At 40.8% G+C, this 21,452-nt stretch overlaps 1 protein-coding gene across 1 annotated transcript in view; it reads left to right on the forward strand.

Moving 5' to 3' along the window:
* Positions 1-2,753: 2,753 nt before the first annotated feature.
* CFAP97 (cilia and flagella associated protein 97) overlaps positions 2,754-21,452 on the forward strand; it is a 28,128-nt gene continuing 9,429 nt past the window's right edge. Inside the window, exons 1-3 of the mRNA XM_042469993.1 lie at positions 2,754-2,909; positions 9,627-10,528; positions 10,622-10,693. Coding sequence (XP_042325927.1) covers positions 9,655-10,528; positions 10,622-10,693 — 946 coding nt within the window. The 5' untranslated portion in view covers positions 2,754-2,909; positions 9,627-9,654. The remainder of the gene's footprint in view (positions 2,910-9,626; positions 10,529-10,621; positions 10,694-21,452) is intronic.

Here is a 21,452-nt window from a genome sequence, read left to right on the forward strand (position 1 = left end):
CTCTCTCTGAAGAAACCAGCCCAGAAAACCCTACGATACGTTCTCCTCAGGGCAGGCATAATTCAGAAAACAACTTGAAGGCACACAACAACAACAACAACAACAACAAGGCTTACACAAGCATCTGAGGCAAAGTGACCCCATGACAATCACAAAGGAGGACATTACAAAACAGAAGCTAAAAACACTCATAGGAATGTACGGTAAATGTAGTCTTGCTCAAAATGGAGGACATTTGGGAATTCCTTAGACAGATGGTGGAAATGTAGGCCATGTCTTGGAAAAGGAGGATGTCTGGTCACCTGAGGAAGTAGACTGTGGCTGCATCTACACAGCAGAAACAACGCTTTTTGGCACTGCTTTAACTGCCATGGCTCAATGCTTGGGATTCTGGGATTAATAGTTTTTAGAGATATTTAGCCTGCTGTGTCAGAGAAATCTGGTGCCACAACAAGCTATGAATCCCAGGACTCAATAGGATGGACCCATGGCAATTAAAGCAGTATAAAAATGCATGAGTTCTTCAGTGTGGCAGCAGCAAGTCTATAAAAGGGTAGGCTACCATTTCATTGACTCAATTTCAAAGGTGCAAAAACATCTGTTTGCATATTGATATCCCAGACTAATGCTGTGTCTCTGAATTCTGCCCCTGTGCCTACCACAGTTTGTGCTATAAATCCCAAAGATGACAGAAGACACTTTCTTAGCTTTTACAGATACCTGTACATTTCCAGCAGTGTGATGTCTGCCTCCAGATTCTAGCAGGGTGATAATGAAAGGTCATTTGCCCACACCATGTATGCAATGGTATTGACTCACAAAGAAGTGTTCATAGACAGGCTTTTGTCATGATCCTAAAACAGCTCTCTCTCTCTCTCTCTCTCTCCCCCCTATATATTGTGGGGATTATTTTTGAGCAAAGGATAGCACTGTCAAGTGTGTATACCCAGAAATTAAGTCTACTGGGTTACCTCAGTCATGCGGCCTGACTAGCCAATGCGTTTTTCTCAAGATGTGAAAGCTCTGTGGGACTGATAAATTAAGGCTGCTGTTCCCTATCCTATAACCTAGGAATATGGTCCAAACTGAACTTAGATCTGAAGAGACACAGGTTTACATTGGCCTGTTACAGACAGCCAAAATAAAGCTGCTTCGAGTCACAGTGGAGGTATGGTGTTTCAATGATGCATGCGTCCTAAGAGTCCAGAAGTCGCGCCAAAGCCATGCTCCAGCCCTAAGGACTGGAGTGTGGCTTTGGTGTGGCTTCTGGACTCTTAGGACGCATGCATTTATTGAAACACCATACCTCCACTGTGACTCGAAGCAGCTTTATTTTGGCTGTCTGTAACAGGCCATAGTGTGTTTTGACAGCCCAAGTCGACTTCCAAGTCATTCAATGTTTCAATAGAGTCATTCAATCATTCAACGTTTAATGATGCTTAGCCTTAAATGCATGGAGCCACCCAAAAGTGTGGCTTCAAATGTCCATTCTGGTTTTGAGCCATGTAGAAAATAAATAGCATGTGCGCAGGTTGACCACACACACCATCCTTTTCCAGAACATGCCCTACATTTCAACCTTCTGTCCAGGAGGAATTTCAAAATGCCCTCCATTTGAACATGACTAAGAAGCAGAAATTTATATTTGTGTTTTTAGCTTTTATTATGTTATGCCCTCCATTTTTCTTCAAAGATGTAGCCATGTTAGTCTGGAAAGTAATACACAAAGAGGCCTTGTAGCACCTCTGAGACTAACTGAAAGAAAGAAATTGCTAGCATGAGCTTTTGTGAGACTTGAGACTAATTCCTTAAGAAATTAGTTAGTCTCAAAGGTGCTACAAGGCCCCTTTGTGTGCATTCTTCTTGAATGTCTGACATTTTGCGGTGCCTTGTCCTCTTTTGCAGCTATGGCCTCTGGTCACCCTACATGTGCGTCTACTATGTGAGGAATTTGAGGGCCACAGTTTTGTTTCTTGCAGTGAACAGATATTAAATGGCAAAAGTTAATACCTCGACACCTATAAAGCCGACGTTTTGTGGGCCAGCTAATAGTCCCGGGTGCCCTACGAGAAAAAAATTGTCAGCCGTAATGCTTATGAGAGACCTCAACTGGGATCTTTTTCAAGTTGTGCCACCACAGAGGTGACGAAAAAGGAAGACTTGACCTCTCTGTCTAATCTGGAGGATTACATACTCTATTTATGGCGTGTCAGCCACTGCCACTTGAAAAAAGAGGAGCCATTGCTGCAGCCATTTGTTTATCTTGTTGATATGAGTTAGTTGAATTGTGAAGGATAGTGGTACCCTCAGGCAGACATTTGCAGGTGTCTAGGCGGCAACCACCCAGGGTGACCAGGAGTCCTCCTTTTCCAGGACGTATCCTACATTTCCACCTTCTGTCCAGGAGGAACTCCAAAATACCCTCCATTTTGAGCAGGACTAATTTATATCCAATATCTATATAAATTAGGGCCAATTATATCTATATTTATATAAATTACTGCTTCTTAGTCCTGTCCAGGAGGAGGAGGTCCAAAATATCCTCCATCCTGAGCAGCAGGACTAAAAGAAGTATGGATTTATATTTCTAGAGGAGTGTTTTGAGCTTTTGTTTGGGCATTTGGGCCCACAACAAACTCCAATTCCCAAAACTGCATAGCCATGAGCCAAGACACTTAAAGCGGTGCCAAACCGGGTTATTTCTCCAGTGTGGATGCAGCGCAGACAAGCCTTCCTTCCCTTCAGTGCCTAAATCCCTCCCTTTCCTGGTTACGCAAACACAAAGCAGGCAGGAGAAAGCGGGAGGCTGACGGAGTGGAGCTCCCGCCAAGAGGCCTCATCTCCAGCCCCGGCCTCGATTGGAAGGCTTTGGCTGTAGAGGCTCCCACCTCCTCCCGCCTTTGGAGAAGGTAACCTCGCCTCCGGGTCTGCACTGCAGCCACAACAGGCGCGGGTGCTGTGTGTGCAAAACGCCAAAGCGAGGGGAGGAGGAAGATGGAGTCCTTGGGCTTCCTAGAAGAGGCTTAGGCTGCATCCACACTGGGGGAATAACCCGGTTTGATACCACTTTCACTGCCATGGCTGTGGGGTTCTGGGAAGTGTAGGGAGATGGAGTCTTTGGGTATAGAAGAGCCTTAGGAAGCATCCACACTGGGGAAATAACCCAGAATTCCATAGCATTCAGCCATGGCAGTGAAAGTGGTGCCAAACTGGGTTATTTCTCCAGTGCGGATGCTTCCTAAGGCTCTTCTATACCCAAAGACTCCATAGGTCTTCCATGGAGCTTGTTGTTGTTGTTGTTGTGTGCCTTCAAGTTGTTTCTGACTTATGGCGAGCCTTTCCTGGGGTTTTGTTGGCAAGGTTGGTGCAGATGGGGTTTGCCATTGCCTGAGGCTGAGAGAGAGTGACTTGCCCAAAGTCACTCATTGGGTTTCCATGGCTGACCTGGGAATTGATCCCGGATCTCCAGAATCGTAGTCCAACACTCACACCACTTTGCCTTTGCCTGCAGCTAACACTATATATTATATTATAACTCTATTATACAGTGGGCCCTTGGTCTCTGCTGAGGTTTGGTTCCAGAACCCCCCATAGATACCAAAGTCCATAAATGCCCAAATCCCATTAAGTACAATGTAAGTAAAATGGTGTCCCTTATAGAAAATGGCAAAGTCAAGATTTGCTTTTTTGAATTTATATAGATTTTTAAATTATATTCAAGCCATGGATGGTTGAATCTGTGAATGAAGAATGACTATATGTAATGGCTGACTGTATATAATATAATATATTATATTAATCCTTTATCCTGTGTCTCTTCCATTTTTTCCCCATTTGTTTTCTTCCATGCAAATCTAATACCTGGGGTGTAATAATGGCGTGATGAAATGTTGTGCTTTCAGTTCATTCAGAAGGGGGGGAAAGCCAAAGATGGATCAAACCATTGTGAGATTTTGGGTTGCCGTGTAGGTTGTAACTAGTTGTTCCACATCCGCATGGATGCGTCACAGATTTGTGGCATATTCATGGCTCACCAGGGAGCAAGCGGGGATGTTGCCACGTGTTTGCAAAGACCTTGTTATTCAGAAGTGCATATGGTTGAGCCCTGGCCTCTGCTGAGTACCCCTTTCAGGTTTACGAAGAGGGAAATTGAAGCCCTTTTGTGACTTGTCCTTTATGCAGCAAATTTTGAAATATAATATTTATTCAACCAATCATCTCACCAGTCTTTTACACTTATTATAGTATTCCAGTGCACCCTTTAAAAACATAAACCTGATCCCCTCCCACCTCACCATTCCCTTCTCATTTTGTGTCATGTCTTTTTAGATTGTAAGCCTGAGGGCAGAATACCGTCTATTATCCCCTCTGTTGTAAGCCGCCCAGATTCCCAGTGATTGGGTGGCACATAAATAAATCCTATTATTATTATTATTATTATTATTATTATTAAACAAGAAAAACCAACGTCAAGGTACAAGACAAATCTAATCTCTTTCTTTGATAAAATTACCAGCTTGGTAGATGAAGGGAATGCTGTGGATATATTATATCTTGATTTCAGTAAGGCCTATGACAAGGTTTCCCATGACATTCTTGCAAACAAGCTTGTAAAATGTGGGCTAGGCAAAGTAACTGTTAAATGGATCTGTAATTGGTTGACCAGCCGAACCCAAAGGGTGCTCAACAATTGCTCTTTTTCAGCCTGGAGAGAAGTGACCAGTGGAGTCCCACAGGGCTCTGTCCTGGGCCCAGTGCTATTCAACATCTTTATCAATGACCTGGATGACAAAATTGGGAGCATACTTATCAAATTTGCAGATGACACCAGAGGACAGGATCAACATTCAAAATGATCTGAATAGACTAGAAAGCTGGGCCAAAGCTAACAAAATGAAATTCAACACAGAGAAATGTAAGGTACTGCACTTAGGGCAGAAAAACGAAATGCACAGATATAGGATGGGGGACACCTGGCTGAATGAAACTACATGTGAAAGGGATCTGGGAGTCCAAGTAGACCACAAGTTGAACATGAGTCAACAGTGCGATGCGGCAGCTAAAAAGGCCAATGCAATTTTAGGCTGCATCAATAAAAGTATAGTGTCTAGATCAAGAGAAGTAATAGTGCCATTGTATTCTGCTCTGGTCAGGCCCCACCTGGAATATTGTGTCCAGTTCTGGGCACCACAATTCAAAAAGGACATTGAGAAACTGGAGCGTGTCCAGAGGAGGGCGACTAAAATGGTGAAAGGTCTGGAAACCTTGCCCTATGAGGAACGATTCAGGGAGCTGGGGATGTTTAGCCTGGAGAAAAGAAGGTTAAGAGGTGATATGATAGCCCTGTTTAAATATTTGAAAGGATGTCATATTAAGGAGGGAGCAAGCTTGTTTTCTGCTGCTCCAGAGAACAGGACCCGGAACAATGGATGCAAGCTACAGGAAAAGAGATTCCACCTCAACATTAGGAAGAACTTCCTGACAGTAAGGGCTCTTCAACAGTGGAACACACTCCCTCGGAGTGTAGTGGAGTTCCTTCGTTGGAGGTCTTTAAGCAGAGGCTAGATGGCCGTCTGCTGGGGATGCTTTGATTTGGATTTCCTGCATGGCAGGGGGTTGGACTGGATGGCCCGTGCGGTCTCTTCCAACTCTATGATTCTATGAAAGCCGGGATAATCCCGGTTGCAGCCAGGTTATGGCAACCCTACCCGTAGATAACAAAATCTGTGGATGCTCAAATCCCATTAAATACAAAGGCATAGTAAAATGGTGTGCCTTATATAAAATGGCAAAATCAAGGTTTGCTGTTTGGAATTTATACATTTTTTCAATATTTTCAAATCATGGATGCTTGGATAAAAAAATCTGTATACAGAGGGCTCACTGTACTACACTTAGGCAGTAAAAATGAAATGCACAGATACAGGATGAGTGACACCTGGTTTGACAACAGTACATGTGAAAGGGATCTAGGAGTCTTAGTAGATCACAGCTGAACATAAGTCAGCAATCTGATGCAGCAGCTAAAAAGCCAGTACAGTTGTAGGCTTTATTGATAGTCTAATGACTAAGGAGATTATCACACCCAGAAATCTCACTGGGATAGACACGGGATTGAAAAGTCAAAACTGTGTGTTATTGAATGCAGCTGCGGCCAGGTGAGTGCAACCTATATGCAGCCCAGACCCCAGGTGTGCTTAGCCAGTGGCTTTTCAAAAAAGGGAGCTTGTTGTTTTTGAAAAGCCACTGGATAAGCATGGCTGGCATTCAGGCTGCATATATGTTGCACTCGCCCGGCCATGGTTGCGTGCGATAACATCCGTGTTTGACTTTTCAATCCCACTTCTATCCTGGCAGGATTTCTGGGTGCAATAATCTCCTAGATTGAAGTACCACTCTATTGTGCTCTGGTCAGGCCTCACCTGGAATACTGTGTCCAGTTCTGGGCACAACAGTTCAAGAAGGATGTTGACAAGCTGGACTATGTCCAGAGGAGAGTGACCAAAATGGTGAAAGGCTTAGAAACCGGGCCCTATGAGGAGCACCTTAGGTAGTTGATAACATTTAGCCTGGGAAAGAGACAGTTAAGAGGTGCCATGACAACCATGTTTATATACAATGGGCCCTTGGTATCCACTGAGGTTATGTTCCAGGATTCATGGATGCTCAAGTCCCATTAAATATAAAGGCATACTGTAGTAAAATGGTGTCTTTTATATAAAATGGCAAAATCAAGGTTTTCTTTTTGGAATTTATATATATTTTAAATATTTTCAAACCATGGATGGATATGGAGGGCTGTCTGTATTTGACGGGATGTCATATTGAGGATGGAGCAATCTTGTTTTCTGCTGCTCCAAAGACTAGGAAAAAGCAGTGGATTCAAACTGCAGGAGAAGAGATTCCACTACAACATTAGGAAGAACTTCCTGAGAGTAAGACCTATTCAACAGTGGAACACATTGCCTCAGAAAGTGGTGGAGTCTCCTTCTTTGGAAGTTCTTAAACAGAGGCTGGATACCATCTTCGGGGGTGCTTTGTTTATGTGTTCCTGCAGGTAGGGGTTAGACTGGATGGCCCTTATAGTCTCTTCCAACTCTTTGATTCTGTGACATACAAATGGGTATTGGAACAGACCAAGCCTGAACTCTCCCTAGAAGCCAAGATGATGAAACTGAGGCAGTCATACTTCAGCCACATTACGAGAAGGCATGGCTCAGTAGAAAAGACAGTAATGCTTGGAAAGGCAGAGCATGAGAGAAAGAGAGGTAGACCGCATGCCAGATGGATAGATTCAATCAAGAAGGCTATGGCTATAAACCTGAAGGAACTAGATAAAAGTGTTGAGGATAGGAAGTCTTGGAGATGTCTCATCCATGGGGTCACCATGAGTTGAAGCTGACTTAAAGGCAATTAACATCAACAGGAAGAGCTACTTAATTCCTTGAATTCTGAGAACCAATAAATGGAACTATGTAGAAAATAATGGGTTGCATTTAGAACTAAATGCCTGTTGCACTCCATTAAGGTATTGCCAAAGTACATAAAGTACAATTCTATCAAAATTACAATAGATCCAAGGATTCTAAAAATCTCATTTAACTAGTGTGGATTTTTGCTGTTTTTAAACAACTGAACAATCAGAAGTTTAGAACCTTTTCTAGTACTGTGTACTGAGAATTAAAAAACAGTGTACAGTTCAGATATATATGCAATGTTATTACTAGTTCTCCAGTCTTTTAAAAATGTAATAGCAAATTTGCCTGCAGTATCATTGCAGTTTCATAGCAACTGAGCTTTAGAGGAATGATGCATGCCTAGCATGCAGTTAAGTAATCAGTATGAGGCATCACTTGCAAACATTATGGCTACCATGTGAACCTGTGGCTTATTGTAGTACTTCAGGAGGCCTCCCATGTTCAACCTTGTATGTACAACATGCAAACAAACAGATGTATCTCAAATATAGGTTATTTTAAACATGACCTGTGCGTGAGCCCCTTCCACCACCTCCTTTTCCAATGCCTGGTACAGCTGGCTAGATCTGTTCCTGGGCATCAGAAGAAGAGGTGGGAGGAGCTTGCCTTATTCGTAAATTTTCCACATTCATGGGGGTCTTGTTCCCTTAACCCCCACGAATGTGGAGGGCTGACTCTGTGTGTGTATATGTGTGTATGTGTATGAAATTTGGATTATTTGCATATATGTAACGAGATCTTGGAGATGGGGCCCAAGTCTAAACATGAAATTAATTTATGGTTCATATACATATTGTGTGTGTGTATCCAGCTTGTTAGGGTCAATTAGCTTACAGTTGTAAACTGCTTAGAGACTGTTTAGTGTGGTATGAAACGGTGTATAAATGAAGCTACTATTGCTATTGCTACATAGCCTGAAGGTACTTTTATACAGTGTGACCTCGGTATCCTTGGGAATCCTTTCCAGTCCCCCCTGCAGATACCAAAATCCACGGATGCTCAAGTTCCTACCCAGTTTGCAGCTGCTGCCTTCTCCTCCTCCTCCTCGTTGCCACCACCACCCAAAAAGGGTATCTTCTTTAAAATAGGAGTAGGTGCCCACAGGGCTGTGAGGGGCTGCGCTGCTGTCAGCAGAAGCTGCTCTTCTCTAGCATAAGATTGGGGGAAAGGCAGGGGTGGCAATTGCAAGGAGGAGGAGAAAGAAAACAATGACCAGGAGGACTGCTCGGAGGAGGACGAGGAAGACTGGTAGGAGGAAGAAGAAGAGGAAGAGGAAAGTAGAGGCAGTGGCTGCAGCATCAGGAAACTGGAGGCTTGTCATTTGCAGATACTAGAATCCACGGATGGCAAATTTGCGGATACGGAGGGCCTGACGTAAACAATATTTTAATAGTTTTGTGTATGAAACAAAGTTTGTGTAAATTGAGCTACCAGAAAGCAATAGTGTCACTATCTCAACCACCCATGTGACAATATTGGATTTTGGAGCATTTAGGAATTCTGGATAAGGGATTCTCAATCTGTATAAAATATGACTGAATGAACAAATACATTTACTGTGTTATCTGAAGTATACTTACTGCCTATTTTATGGTGAATTGTACAGTATTTCACTTGACATAGAACAGATACTAGTAATTTCTTCTAGTACAAGAGTGAAGGTTACTTGATGAAGTTATGAAATTGTAGAGAAAGATATTACCAAAATATTTTATCCATTTATTTATTTTGTCTGTTTCATAGCCTGCTTTTCTCCCTGTATGGGATACAATATGAAATCACTGTGGTTGTAAAGTGGATTTTTTTCAAGTTGTACTGGTTTGCATAGTAGAGAAATTTTGTAGAACCTTTAAGTCTACTTCAGTCTACTTCCTCAGATGCATTTAGTGATCTACTAAATGCATGTGAGGAAGTAGACTGAAGTCTACAAAAGCTCATGCTATCAACTTCCTTCTTTCAGTCTCAAAGGTGCAACAAGATCACTCTACATACTGATTCTACAGACTAACACGGCTGTATCTTTGGTTTGCATAGATTTAAACATATGTATAAGGTTTCATATAATAAAGCTACAAAGAAAGGTTCACAGCAACATGTGTGCCCTCCCCCTCATCTATTGGTATATTAATGTCAGTTTTCCACTTGCAGGAAATACTTCGTCAATTTTCTTTTCATCATGGACCATCAATATGAAGATGTATCAGACTGTGAAGTGGATCACTCCTTTTTTGACAGTGACTTTGAGGAGGAGGTGAAGAAAAATGGAACCGCAACAAAAATAGATGGGAAAGACATTGGTAAAATTCCACAAACAGAAGATACAGTTCAAAGTAATTGTAACTTGAATATTGAAACCGAAGTGGTGGAAGGTGTCTGGGCCAAGGAAGAAAGACAAGAGAAAGAGGCAGAACTGCAAAAGGAAGATACCTTGGGCAATAGTGCTTACCAACCTGAGGATGCTGCATCTTTCTTAGCTTCTCTGAATTTAGAAAATGCAAGTTCATCTGGAGGAAACTCAGCAAATAGTATAATGCATGAAAAGAATATTCCAAATCAGGTTCCCCAAACAGATAAAAAATGTGAAGAAAATTACTATACAGATGAAGAAGACAGCAGTGATGATAGCAGAAACCAGAAAGTTAGATTTAAATTGTCTAAGCAATCAAGTAGTGCAAAGGTTAGCAAAAATATTGCAGTCAATCTGTCCTCCTCATCTTCCTCTTCCTCCTCATCTTGCAATTCTGATACAGATTGTTCAGACATAGATTCAGATGGTTGCTTGTCAGACTCTTCATGCTCTTCTTCAAAAAAGAACAGCATGTCTAACCTAGCACTCCGTTCTCCAAAACAAAAATCTGCCTCAGGAATAAAGTCAGTGGAAGTAAAACCAAGGCCAAGTGACTATGCAGAAGAATCTGAAGATACTGTGACTGATGTTACCCCTCTTTCAACACCAGACATCAGTCCCATCCAGTCTTTTGAAGTTGCAGCATCCCATGATAAGAAGCTGAAGGTTAAAAGGCAAGAGAATGTGAACCAGGAGTTATATGGTAAGTTTGAGGAATCTAAATATGGCGCCTAAATGGTAAAAAACACTGTACTTCTAAGAACAATTTTTTTCTTGCTTTTCTCTTTTTCATTAGAACCTGAGCTGGATCACAGATGTCAGCAAAAGGTCCTGAACGAAGCTGTGGACTTGAATAATCTTTTGAGAGGTGATTTTTAACTTAGAATCGATTTAAAAGCATGAGGAGGAGTCTTTGGGTTTAAAAAAATACAATTTTTTAAATTTAACTGTTTGACTGTAATTGAGACAGGATGTTGAATTAAAACAGGCCCTCCAATTATTTTGTGGAAAGAAATGGTCTATAAAACAACTTTTATATTCCCAAATGACATAGGAAATTAAGAATTCAAACCACTATCACTGAGGCAAAACTAGTATATGTGGGTTTTTGATGTGTTTTTTAACTTGTTTAAAAATGTTTGGGTAACAAGTCAAACTTAAACATGTGATGCAAGAATATTAATCATCCATATGACATTTAAATATTTATCCATCATTTTGCAAAGCTGTTATTTGTGTACTTGATGCATATGTTCATAGCTTACAAAGTCGTACCAAGGTATGTGTTCATGTCTTATTATTAGCATAATAATTTGTATAGGTAAAAGTAAACCAGAAATTCATGAGAATATAATTAAATGTGTGTGTGTATATATTTATTCAAAGAAGCAAGTGGAGTTCAGAGTAACAGCAATTTTTATCAAGACTTTTACTTGAACTCTGAGAGAAGTGGCATTTACCATTCAAAAGAATGACAACTGTGGTCCAAAACACACTGCAGAAATAATCCTGTTTGAGACCACTTTAACTGCCCTGGTTCTGTGCTAGGGAATCCTGGGACTTGTAGTTTGTTATGGCATGAGAGCTCTCATAGCAGAAAAGGCTAAATATCTCACGAAACTACAGTTCCCAGAGTTCTCTAGCATCGAGCCAGAGCAGTTAAAGTGGTCTCAAACTGGATTACTTCTGCAGTGTGTTTTGGACCAGAGTTACTGTCTGGTGAATTAATCTGTATTTTCTGATAAGTAAAACCTTCATGCAGGTTGAGTATGCCTTATCTAAAATGCTTAGAACCATAAGTATCTTATATTTTGGATTTTTTTGAATTTTGGGATACTTGTATTTGCATATACATAATATACAATGCACAGTACACAACATAAGTAACATAGTAAGTACTGTATTTGCGAGGCTAGAGATTAGAGGTTAGAGAGAGTTGCAGTTGAAGATAGATGCAAGGCTAGAGAGAGAATGAGGATCTGTGCTAATCACACTTCCTACCATTTTATTGACCCTTGTGTCTCTCTCTAATCTCCTGTCTTGTTCGTTTGCTACTTGTGTTGTATATGAGAAGTGGTACTGGAGAGAGACTGAGGTTCTAAGAAATATATGAGCAGGGGTGCCACAGCTGCCACTTCAAAGACAAAAGTGGGTGGCTGATGACAAAAAGTTTCAGATTTTGGAGGTTTTCAGATTTCCAGATTAGGGATGCTCAACCTATATTAATTTCTTCCCTTTGGAGTTTCTCACATTGCTGTTTTGCCATTGCAGGGATTCTCAGCTAAGTGTCTTCCTTCATTGTTTTAATAAATTAGGATCAGTTAAACCATAGCTCTCATACATGCACATTACACATCTACACAGATTTTCATCTTTCTGTTTAAGTCCTCCAGAAGTTGAAACAGGCTTCTGATTTGCTTGAGAGCACCTCTGTCTCCATGTGTATTTGGTTTGTATGTCTAGTTAAGTGATTTGCAGTCTGGGTGCAAAAAGCCATGGATTCTGTGTACAGATAAACCTGCACACCCTTGTGGGGGAAAAGATTCCCACAAGGGAATCAGTAGTAGGACACATGGTTTACCATACATAAGGTCCCAGATTTAATCCATGACATCTACAATTAAATAGCCTGAGTAGCAAGTGAGGAGATGGACCTTTGCCTGTGATCTTTAATTTCTCCTTCCACTCTGGATACTAGATGGGATCTGATCTGATGTAGGACAGCTTCTGCATTACTGTGCTGTATGTGCAGTTACTGCTGTATACAGTTCCACCGTTAAGATCAAAGTAATTCAATATGCAGTGCTACCTTCAAACTTCATTTTTTCTAATGGGAAATCACATTACTGAAAATAATATTCAGCACTTTTTTAAATCAATAAGCTTGTGCCTGATGTCATTACTTTCTTTTAAAAGTAAACATGGGGAGAACAGATACTTGGTTTAGTATGAATTAAGTTTCTCTATTGAAGATTTTTTCCCTCAGTTATTGGCAAGTGCAATTTATTCTACCATTCAAGTGAAATTGAAAATGGCTTGGCCAGAAGAGGAAAGCAGTAGAGATGTTTTTAATGTGATAAATACTCTGGCTGGCATCTTCTTCATTAATTATAATGTAGTAAGCAAAGGGATCTTGTAGCACCTGTGAGACAAACTGTACAAAAGAAGTTGTGGCATAAGGTTTCATAGACTAGGAAGTAGACCTGATGTATGAAAATTAATGTTAAAAGTTGCTACAAGATCCCTTTGCATAGTGATGTTCCAGACTAACACAAATATGTCTCTGATTTTATAATGTGGTAAGTTTATATTATAACATCATATTTCAGTTTTATGGTCATTGTACATACAATAACAACAACAAATGCCTCCCCAAACCTACCTCTTTTAATTGTTATTATCTTAGAATGTACGCCTTGGGCAGGCTTTTATATACTCTTTAATTTTACTGACTTTGTACAGCGCTTTGTATAATTACAGCGCTTTAGAAATAAAGTTTAATAATAATAATAATAATAATAATAATAATAAAAAAATACCTTTTCAGCAGCACAGTCTCCCCCCTCCAACAAAGCCATTTCCATGTTGCCAAGCAGTAGAGGGATGAACAAAAACACATCCAGCTCATTTTCTACACCTGGACACACTGCAGCAGGTGTCTTTAGAAACCTCAGCTCTGCAGAAAAGGTAGATTTTCAGTGGTAGCACTATAGAACATAGATGCAGAATCTCAGCTACCATGTTCTTCTATGCAGCTTTAATTCAAGATATGATTTTTCTGATCATATGACTAATGTGAAAGATGTAATAAAGATATAGGAAAGAACTTTCTTTTAAATTCTGAGGCCTGGTACAGACTGGCGCTATGCACCGGCCTGAGGCCAATTTTAGGGCTCAGGAGAGCAGAGTGTCTGCATGCTCCTGAGCCCTACCGCCCACCACCTGTGCAATCACTGGTCCCAATGATACAGACGGGGCACACAATGATAACGTCTGTTTGGCACAGCACCCAAACAGCCCCGTGCTGCATAGATGTTATCAGTATGCGCAAGCACGCTAATGGCACCACACGTGCACCCTAAAAAGAACCCGCTGGGAGTGGGTTCTTTTTAAGGCTCCCAGAGGTTTGGTTGCTCCCATTTGGTTGCTGTGGCTTCTGTCGGGGCCAGAAAGGGCCGCTGTCTCGCCTCCCCTTTCTCCCCATCTGTCGAGCCCCAGAGTCTTTTTATGTCTGTCTCCTCCCTGCCCCTCTATTTGGGAGAGGTTTTTTTAAGCAGCATCCACACTGAGAGGATGAAGGAGGGCTGGACAAACATGCTTACAATGTCACATTGCAGCAGTGTGTCTGCTGCAATAAAGCTTGAGCTGAAAAAGAATGAGATTCTACTGTAGCCAATCCTACTGTAGGTCTGTGTAGCTGCCTAAAATAACAAGGTAAATAGCATCTGCCTCCAAAATCCCTTACTGAGCATGTATGAAAGCAAAACAAATAAAAGAGGAGTACAGCCTCTCTCTTCAGGTATTCTCCAGCATGTTAAAAAAACATAGGCCTGTATTCTCTCAGTGTTATTCTGCTTCTGGTACCAAAGCGGGTTTTTTTTAAGAAGTAGCACTCAGGAACCTCCTTTGTAAACTGAGGTATACCAATATCTATATTCAGAAGATATCTGAGGGTAGATTTGAGTGTTAGCTTTTTCCCTGGATAGACATAAATTTCAAATTTCATCTTTATGATCTTTCTACTTATAATTTGGAGGCTGTATGTAGTTATTTCATGTAGCTTATTCCTGCTGTTTGAACTTTAGATAACATAATATACATTTTAAATGTTACTCAGATATTTTAGAGGAATTGAGCCATTTATATGTCTTTGAACATAAAGGAATTAGAATAGGCACATAGGAAAATGATCTAATCATCTGTTGAACATAGACCTCAAGGTTAGCATTGGCTCTACATACAGAAGAGGGAGCTTTACTTTTCATGTTGCCATCATGTGATAACTTTTATTGACTCTGTTACACATTAATTTAGGCCTCATTCCCACTTACCTCTTGATTTGATTCTTGAACCGATTCCTGAAACCGGTTCAGCAAACAGAGTGGTTCTAACTATGTTTGCGTCAGTTTCACAAATCGGTGCAGGAAGCGACAGCCATGGCTTCCCCTTCATGCCTCCCTCCGTCCTCCTGGCCATACTGGGGGCGGAGGAGAAGCCGGGGCGAAAGGGAGTACTGAGGCACGCTGGGGCGGAAGAAGAGAGGCAGGCTGGGAGGATGGAGCAGGCATGGGGGTATGGCCAGGAGGCTGGGGAAGCCGCTGCCAGTGGGAACCAGGTCGGATTCGAATCCAATTCAAATCCGCCTTGGTTCCCACTTGGGCTGAATTTATTTATTTCCAAATAAATCGATTCAGCCCAAAAAACACTTCATTTTACCAGCATCTTTTTGACGTGGGTTAAATAGGTAAAAACCATGTCCCCCCTTTCCGAATTGCTTCAGCGATTCGAATTAAGTGGGAGCCACAGTGGTTTAAACCAGATCAATTTGAATCACAATCCATTTTAAGCCATAGTGGGAGTTAGGCCTTAGATGTCATCCCATATGAGTTGCCCTGTGGCAATCTATTATGATGTACTGCTGATGTCACATAAGCATATTCTGCATTATGACATGCTGGCAGCAATCTTTCCAATGCCAGAAGTATTTCAAGAGTTAAACAGCTAGAAAGGGAGTTTCTCCATAAAGTGTGATACAGGCCAATGTGATGAAGCATCCCAGTTTTCAGGAATTTGCTGAAGAAAAATAGGTGAGCTAAAGACAACCAATATAATAAAGAGAGGGAGAAATTAAAAGAGGAGTTCTAAAGAGAAGCACAGAAAGAATGGGCTTTTTAAAACTGAGTAACTTTTGGTATATATAATTAAAGAAATCTACTTCTAGATGCTGACATGGCATTGTTTAACAGGAGAAATAGTTATAAGTATGTTGGCATAGTATTTTACACTCCACTAAAATATCAAGTATGTCAGGGATGAAGTTTGCATATGAAAGTCTCTTTTATTTCCTAGCTGCTGTTGTCATAGTCCTAGTTCCAGGCTGTTCCATGCAAAAGGAGAGTGTTGCACATGTGCTTGGGGATGGCTCATGGTAAAGGTCACAATCATAGAAATAGCAGAATAGCTGTTTTTCTTCAGGAAGATCGCTAAGATCCACAGCATCAACTGGCATTTTATATGCAGCACAACTTTCCAAAAGTGAACTCAGTTTTTAGGTTTATAAAAAAAGTCCTAGTTACAGTTTATCTGTCACAAGGAGTTATTTGCATACAAAACGCATTTTATAGTTAAGTCCCTTTATTTTTAAGTTTAACATTATCATTATATAGTTTTGCATTATGTGTATCCCTAAATCTTTTTTGTAAATCTAAAAAATTAAATGACATTTTTTCATACTTCTAGTCAAAGTTAATCCTTTAGAACATTATTCATATTTTGTCTGCTTAGTATCAAACTTGATACACACATATCCCCAATTTTCCCTGCTAGTGAAGGATGCAAAAATAATTGAACTTGTGAGATACTTTTAGAGATTCTACAAACCCAATAAAAAATAGTGGGCTGATTTCCCAAAACTACAACTTTTGGCTTTAGGTTGTCCTTTAAATCTCTTCAACCACTGTCTCCTTCAGCCCTCAATCATATTTTACCTATAGCCATTTTGACCAGTGTTGTGAAAGAACATAGCTGATACGTGATTCTTTGATGCTGCCATTTTGGATTGTGCTGCATTTGTGTGATGTCACACATGTAGTCTTGAATGTGGCTATGGAGTCTTCTAGTACATGTGTCTTACAGTGGTTTCATCCATGCATTTTTATTTAGAGATACAATCCTTTTCCAATAAAGGCTTTGGCCCCAAGCCGTGAGTTTCTATATACCGTAGTTAACGATTATATTTTTTGTTCACTTTCAGCCATTCCTTTAAAATTATTCAGTTTTGCTCAACTGCTGTTCAGTTTTGTATGAATGATCACATAAATCAGTGGTCCCCAAACTTTTTCAGGCCACCACCCCTGTTTCCTCTTGGGCAACAACCCTAATGCCCCCCAATGCCAATTTGTTGTTGTTAGGTCTATTGTTCTACTACGAATTTAGAACAACCAACCATGGTCACTACTTCCTTTGCACGCAGTCTCCTTTGGTGCAGCAACCAAACAGCTGGCCGAGCTGTGACCCAGAAGCCTCTTGACTGTGCCAATCTTGCAGTAAAGGCCAACACAGGTGAGAGGCTTCTCAGTTACTGTTCAACTTGCTGTTTGATTGTTGATCGTTTTGCACCCGGTCACACTCAGGGCAGCAATCGAGCAGCTGGCTGAGTAGTGATTGAGACGCCTCTCACCCATTCTGGCCTTGTGGCCTCAGCAAGCTACTTGGTTGCTGCTCCCAGGGTGACCACGTGCTAAAGGACAAGCTTCTCCTTGGTGAGGAAGGACTCTCAATTCTTCTGCAATAGGGTGGAGAGGGGTGCAGCCAGTATGTGTATAGTGGGTTTACAAAGGCCACATGCTCTGGACTGTAGATTGCTGTGGACAGGGAAAGGGAGATATTTTAACTACAGGAATTGCTCCAAGGTGAAGGACTCTTTCCAAGAACTGACCCCAGATACTCCTCCCTCTCCTTCACTGGAGACATGTTTTCCTCACACACAAACATTGTTTCTTATGCTACCTCTTCTCTCAGCTTGTCTGATGAAAGAAAGCAGGAGCAAGTCCCGGCAAAGCTGACATACTGAAACAATGGTGCTACTCTAAGCCACAGAAATGATGCCCTGTGCCCAAGCTTTGTGAGAATTTCCCAACTGCTGACGCCATTGCTAGTGAAAGATGCAGGTAATAGAGTGGGTTCACATGGCCCAGTGAAGAGCAGGAGACACCACCATAGGAAGTGAGGCTTTATTGTGGTTTTAAGGGACTCTGAAAGGAAGTTTCATGTAACCCTCATCCTTACCATGGTCCTAAAGACTGTTGATTCCCCTTGTTTTTCTTGTCACCAATACTTTAACTGAAGCCCCCTGCTGCCCCCCTTTTTACTTGCTGCCCCCCTGCACTTCCCTTTCCCCCTCACTGCCCCCTGGATTATTCCACTGCCCCCAGGGGGTCATGCAGCCCATTTTGGGAATCACTGGCATAAATTCTAATTTGACTAAGAGGTCCCAGAGTAAGGGTTGTTGTTGTTTTTTTTGCACAGCAGCTCCCAGCATTCCTTGCCTGATGGGGCTGCTGGTAGTTGCAGTTCAACAGCATCTAGAAGGATGCATAATTCTAATTTCTGCCATAGATAGTTAACTTCTACCAATGATGAAAAGGAAAAAGAGCATTTCTGCTCTTCATTTGGGATCAGATCTCAAGCAAACAGCCTTCTAGTGAATGTATATAACAAAACTGGCACCAGATTGGTTGCAACAATTTCTTGAATACATTTTATACACAGGGACCCGCCCCCCCCCGCGTAAGGCAAATAGAGTGTATGCTTGAGCCCCATTGAAAATTATGGGGGTCATTCATGTCGCGCAGTGTGGCGCATGCACTGCTGGCTCAAGCACCATTGCAATTTCCGTTGCGCGGCTTTCAGCATAAGCTGAAGGCCATGTATGACGTGGGTGTGCTGTATATGAGAAAATTCAACTACAGTATAGCAGTCCTGTGGTGAGGACACAAAGTGATAACTTGCTTGCCACCTTTACTTGGGCCTCTTTTGTCAAGAATGCTGCTTATGAAAAATGCAGCTTTTTATCATCTTTGCTGAGCTAGTGAATTTATAGTGTTGCAGTTTCACTGCATGTTACAATGAATTGTTTTAATCTTGACCATTAGGGTTTTAACTTTTAATTACATTACCTGAGGTGACTTTTTGTGTTTCAGTACTAAACAATACATTTTAAATGTACTCCATAGGGACTGTATGATAGAGCAAGACTGGGGTGGTTTATCCATTGCAGAAAACCAAAGCACTCTAATGTAGAAGAAATTCTTTATGTAGAGGCTACAAGCAATGAAGGGTTGAGATGTGTAAGTGACTTTTCAGTACTTAGTATTGCATAGTTGTTCCTCTGCACGCTAGTATGTAAAACATGGGACTAGAACACTGAAAACATAAAAGTATAAGTATTATTGGGTAGAGAACCATATAAGAACCAAAAAGTTTCATGGTCTTTTTTTTTTTTTTTTAAACAATGGTCTCTTTTTTTGTTGGCCAAGCCAAATTTTTCCCCATTTCTGGCACAAATACATCCTTTATTCGGCAAGCTGAATGAACCACAGAGTTGGGGCATAGACCAAAATGAATACCACTGTTTCCACTGTTCAAGCAGGGGAACTCAAGCAAGTCAGTTCCCTACTAGACAAGCCCACAGGAGTTGCCAGCAAGGAGGAGTACAGTATTTATCTTTTACTATTCTGAAGCAGGAAAAGCTAATGAAGAGGGAGATATAAATTTTGACCCGCACAGCTCTCAAATACCACCAAGTTTGTTCACAATTGAAGTGAGTAGAGATGGTAAGGATCACTGAATAGAAGTTATTATTCCTACCACTTTAGATTTGGAATTAAGGCTGGTTGCTTATGATATTTAACAGAGAGCAATGCCCTACCATGGTGAATGTGTGGAACTGAAAGGTTGAAACTTGCTTTTGATTAGCAGTCTCCAGTGCTGCAGGGCATCAAAACCACTTAAAGCAAGGGGACTGCTGAAGCAATTCATAATGGAGAGTAGCAGTTTCCTGTTTTAAAAAATAAAAATAAAAAATGGGATGGAGGGGAAGAATCCTGAACCAATTAGTGCCTTTCAGATAGCGTAAAGTAGCTATTTGGATTCCAGCCATTTCTCATAAAGTATAGCATCTTGAAGTAAAAGATTCATTCCTCTGAGCTAGAGTGCCTTTGTTTGGAACAACTATACAATATGTGAAATGTTTGAGATCTGTTTATATTTGACCACATAGCACACAATTAAGGTTTAATGGAGGTCAGGGACATTTACTTTATACAGAATCAGGGCATTTAGAGAAGAAGTAAGCAGAAGAGGCAGTGGGAGAAGGAGTGGAACTAAAACATGCTCCAAATATATTCATCTGCTCCATCTTTACTTTCTGTTTGGAAGTGTAAACGTGCAGGACCTGTGTGACAATCTGTTCTGTGCTTGGCATCTTGCAGAAGTAGCTGCCAGTGGCTGCTACATTCACTCAGAATGCTATGGTGTATAGTGCATTCTTCCTCCCTCCAACCTCTGGGGTCAGGAGAAGTAACCATGAAGTAACTGTGAGGGGGACACAATAGCAAGTAATAACAAGAAGTTATTACTTCCACTTTAGTAACTCCAGGTTGTTATTATATCCAAGTCCTAAATTGTGGTTAGTGTTCATTCTGGTTAGTTGAAACAAGTCAGTTTCATTTGTTTCCTTCAGCAACAATTTGGATCAACATTTGTTCAAATGTAGATATAAAAATGTCAGTTAATCTAAACTAGAAGTGAAAGCCATGTTCCCATGGCCATTCAGAGAAGGAAGGAAGAGTACAAAGGCCCAGCACTCACTACACTTCATCCTAAAAATGCTGACCCAGCACTACAGAAATGTGCATTAGTACTTCATATGGGCATCCAGCTCTTCACCATAAAGGTGTCAGCATACCATTACTGAACACCATTACTGAACATCATTTCGAAGTGATAAGATGGGGGACAAATACTAGTGACCAAACTGGAAGAATTTCTACTAACTTCACCCAGGCAACTGAACATTTGATACCAGTGTCCAGAAACCTGAAATCCTATTTGCTATTTTTCAACATTTATATTCATTTTAACATTGTCTTTGTGAAAAACCTACAGCAGTAAAGGAAAATAAAGCAAAAGATTAGTGCAGTTATAACAAATGTACATAAAGATTGAAGCATGCTTTATTGTATATTAATTTTCCATTGGATATGCTACTACTGGCACGAAGAGCCAAGTTGTGAATACTATTGAGCTGAATACAGAGAACTACAAGCAGAAGGAAAATAGCCTCTAGTACAGTTCTGCAAATGCATAAAGAGTTCATACATTGCTGTAATAGGTAGGTTAAACAGTCATACGTGTAGTTCTGCTAGTGCAAAAGGTTGTACAGGCACAGTATCACCTTTGGGTTTTGTTTGTGTCACATAACATTCAAGTGCAAAGCATAATTTAGCATGTCTATTAGTAGAAGGGCACTCTTGGTTGCAATCTGTTGTATTTCACTGAAATATAGGGAAGCTGTGCTTATGTCATAATTTTAAATTGAAATGTATTAGGAGTCAGAGCCAACGTGAAGAGTTATTTGGTGATATTCATGAGTGACATGGGCCCAAGGTTCCTGGGTGTCTTTTCCTTTGAAAAAAGTCAAATATACAAAAACTTTAGTTCTTTAATACCTTCTACAATAAATAGGTCATCTGTAAACTACTATTTTCTTGCAATACTTTGATAGTTTAGATCAGTAGTGCTTAATTTCCAAACCAAGGCCTAATAAATACTCAGTTGTCATTTTTACTGTGTTTTGCTTTCCTGTAAATGTTCAATGAACTAGTTTGGCATTTTAAATTACATGT

The sequence above is a fragment of the Sceloporus undulatus genome, chromosome 5 (genome assembly GCF_019175285.1).
Source record: "Sceloporus undulatus isolate JIND9_A2432 ecotype Alabama chromosome 5, SceUnd_v1.1, whole genome shotgun sequence".
NCBI lineage: Eukaryota > Metazoa > Chordata > Lepidosauria > Squamata > Phrynosomatidae > Sceloporus > Sceloporus undulatus.